Below are 2,264 nucleotides of genomic sequence, written 5' to 3' on the forward strand. Positions count from 1 at the left end.
GAGCCGTGCACCCAGAAGCTACGAAAGCGAGCCTGTGAGGTTGTTGGGCGCTGCTGCTGCGCGCTAGCCAGCGCCGGCGAAGCAACGGCCTGCACGTCATCCACTCAACCTGCAGACGCAAGCCGAGACGACGACAACGGCCACGAAACCGAACCCGGCCGCCCCTGCGTCGGTCTACCAATCCGTCCGGCTCCATCTGCGTCGCTAGGGCCACATACGTGTACACCATCCCCATCTACTACCTATCGGCATGGTCTCACTCTCACTCTCCCCCTGATGTTTGTTCAAAAAATAAAAACTCCTCCCGATGCATGCACTGAACTACACCGCACACCATCTCCATCGACCTGTCGTCACGATGAGTCGATGATCCCTGGAAGGCTGGAATCAACAACAAACGGTTGTTCCAACAAACCGCCAAGAGCGACGTCGCCGATCAGTTGGTTGCTTTGAGGACAGAGTTCCCGGCTCTGGGCCGTGACTAACGAAGGAGGTCGATCGGCCGGTCGTGTGCGTGTCTGCCTTTAGCCTCCCGCTTTCAGCTGAAAGAACGGTGGTGGTGGCCTTTGTGTATGATGCCACTCACTGAACCATCCCTTCCCCTATATAACGACGTGCCCATCCAAGGTCTGGTAGATAGCGAGCTCCACACGGTTCATCGGTCACCGGAGCAGGCTACTAGCGACCAGCAACGTCTCCGTCCGGTCCCCCAAATTAGTTCAGGCTCGATCGGCAACTTGGAGTGAGGTAGCCGTCCATCGATCGACAAGTGTGTGTATTGGTACTACAATAGCAGATCGCCTGCTTGATCGTCCGTCCCCACAGCTCGACCATGGTGTGGAGGGAGAGCTTCCTGGACCTGATCCTCATCCCGCTCAGCCTGCTCCTCCCCATGCTCTACCGCGCCGTCCGCCGCCACCCCCTCTCCACCGCCTTTGGCATCTATTCCACCAGCCGCCGCGTCTGGATCTCCGGCATGATGAAGGTACGCGCGCACCATCTCTTCTTGCCTCCACCACCACACCGACTGATCGGCACCGCACTGAAAGTCTGAAACTTGCATCCAAGTGCAGGACAACGACGATAAGAAGGGCGTGCTGGTGGTGCAGTCCTTCCGGAACGTGATCATGGGGTCCACGCTCATGGCCACCACGGCGGTGCTCTTCTGCACGGGCATCGCCGCCGTGCTCAGCAGCACCTACGCCATCAAGAAACCTTTGAGCGACGCCGTCTTCGGCGCACACGGAGAGTACATGATGGCGCTCAAGTACGTGGCGATGCTGCTGCTCTTCCTCTTCGCCTTCCTCTGCCACTCCCTCACCATCTGCTTCCTCAACCAAGCAAGCTTCCTCATCAACACTTCCTCGCTCTCCGGCGGCGGGGGCAACCTCGTCACGGGCGACTTGGTCGCCGAGATCCTCGAGCGAGGGTTCACGCTCAACTTCGTCGGCAACAGACTCTTCTATGCCGGGGTGCCGCTGCTGCTCTGGATCTTCGGCCCGCTGCTGGCCTTCCTCTCGTCCCTTGTCATGATCCCGATACTCTACAACCTCGACGTTGTCAACGTTTCCACCGGCGCCGGCGGCAAAGGAGAACATAGCAGCGGCTGCGTCAATGCCAATAAGAAGGCCGAGAACAACGGGAACGGATGCATGCATGTGTAAAATCAACCGAGCCAACAAGCTAGCAAGTGCGGTTCGATTAGCGGAGGAGGAAATTAAAGGTGTTTTCATCAGTTATTTGATCCGTCCCTCCTAACATTTTTATAGCAAAAGTCTTTTTTTTTTTTGATAAAACAGTTTTCTACTTACTCCATCCATAAATGGATGCCTCAAATTTATCAAAATTTGGATTATCTAAACCTGATTTAGTATAATCATACATCCAGATTTTGATAAAGTTAAGAAATACTTTTATAGAGAGAGGAAGTACTTTGTTTTTGTAGAACAATTCTTGTACATTCAAGCATGGGCCGCGACCAGCAGGGACCATTTCATTGCACTATAGTTAAACACTCTTATTTGATTTTTTTTTTTTTTTTTTTTTTTTTTTTTTTGCGGGATAAGCAATCTTCTTTGAACTGGGAGGCCCACGGTTCACAGGCGCGGCTGCCCTGGTGCACAATGAGTCTCAGCCTGGTCCATCCATCCTAGTAGATCCCAGTACGTGTGGTGTAAGCTAGACCTATTGAATGCACACTGGAAAAAATAATGCTACTTGTGGAATTATTTTGTGAAAGCTGATGTGAGGGTCAGTGCAATTTG

At 53.2% G+C, this 2,264-nt stretch overlaps 1 protein-coding gene across 2 annotated transcripts; it reads left to right on the forward strand.

Annotated features, from left to right (window-relative positions):
• Nucleotides 1-678: 678 nt before the first annotated feature.
• LOC127302175 (uncharacterized) lies at nucleotides 679-1,968 on the forward strand. 2 transcript variants are annotated; one of them, XM_071820343.1, is made up of 3 exons: nucleotides 679-747; nucleotides 826-985; nucleotides 1,074-1,968. In XM_071820343.1, the coding sequence occupies exons 2-3, from the start codon at nucleotides 833-835 to the stop codon at nucleotides 1,662-1,664; spliced, it is 744 nt and encodes a 247-aa protein (XP_071676444.1). In that variant the 5' UTR covers nucleotides 679-747; nucleotides 826-832; the 3' UTR covers nucleotides 1,665-1,968. The 2 variants fall into 2 exon arrangements, with proteins under 2 accessions (XP_071676444.1, XP_051188537.1); XM_051332577.2 differs by having other exon boundaries at nucleotides 685-985.
• Nucleotides 1,969-2,264: the final 296 nt, after the last annotated feature.

The sequence above is a fragment of the Lolium perenne genome, chromosome 5, assembly GCF_019359855.2.
Source record: "Lolium perenne isolate Kyuss_39 chromosome 5, Kyuss_2.0, whole genome shotgun sequence".
NCBI classification, from domain to species: domain Eukaryota; kingdom Viridiplantae; phylum Streptophyta; class Magnoliopsida; order Poales; family Poaceae; genus Lolium; species Lolium perenne.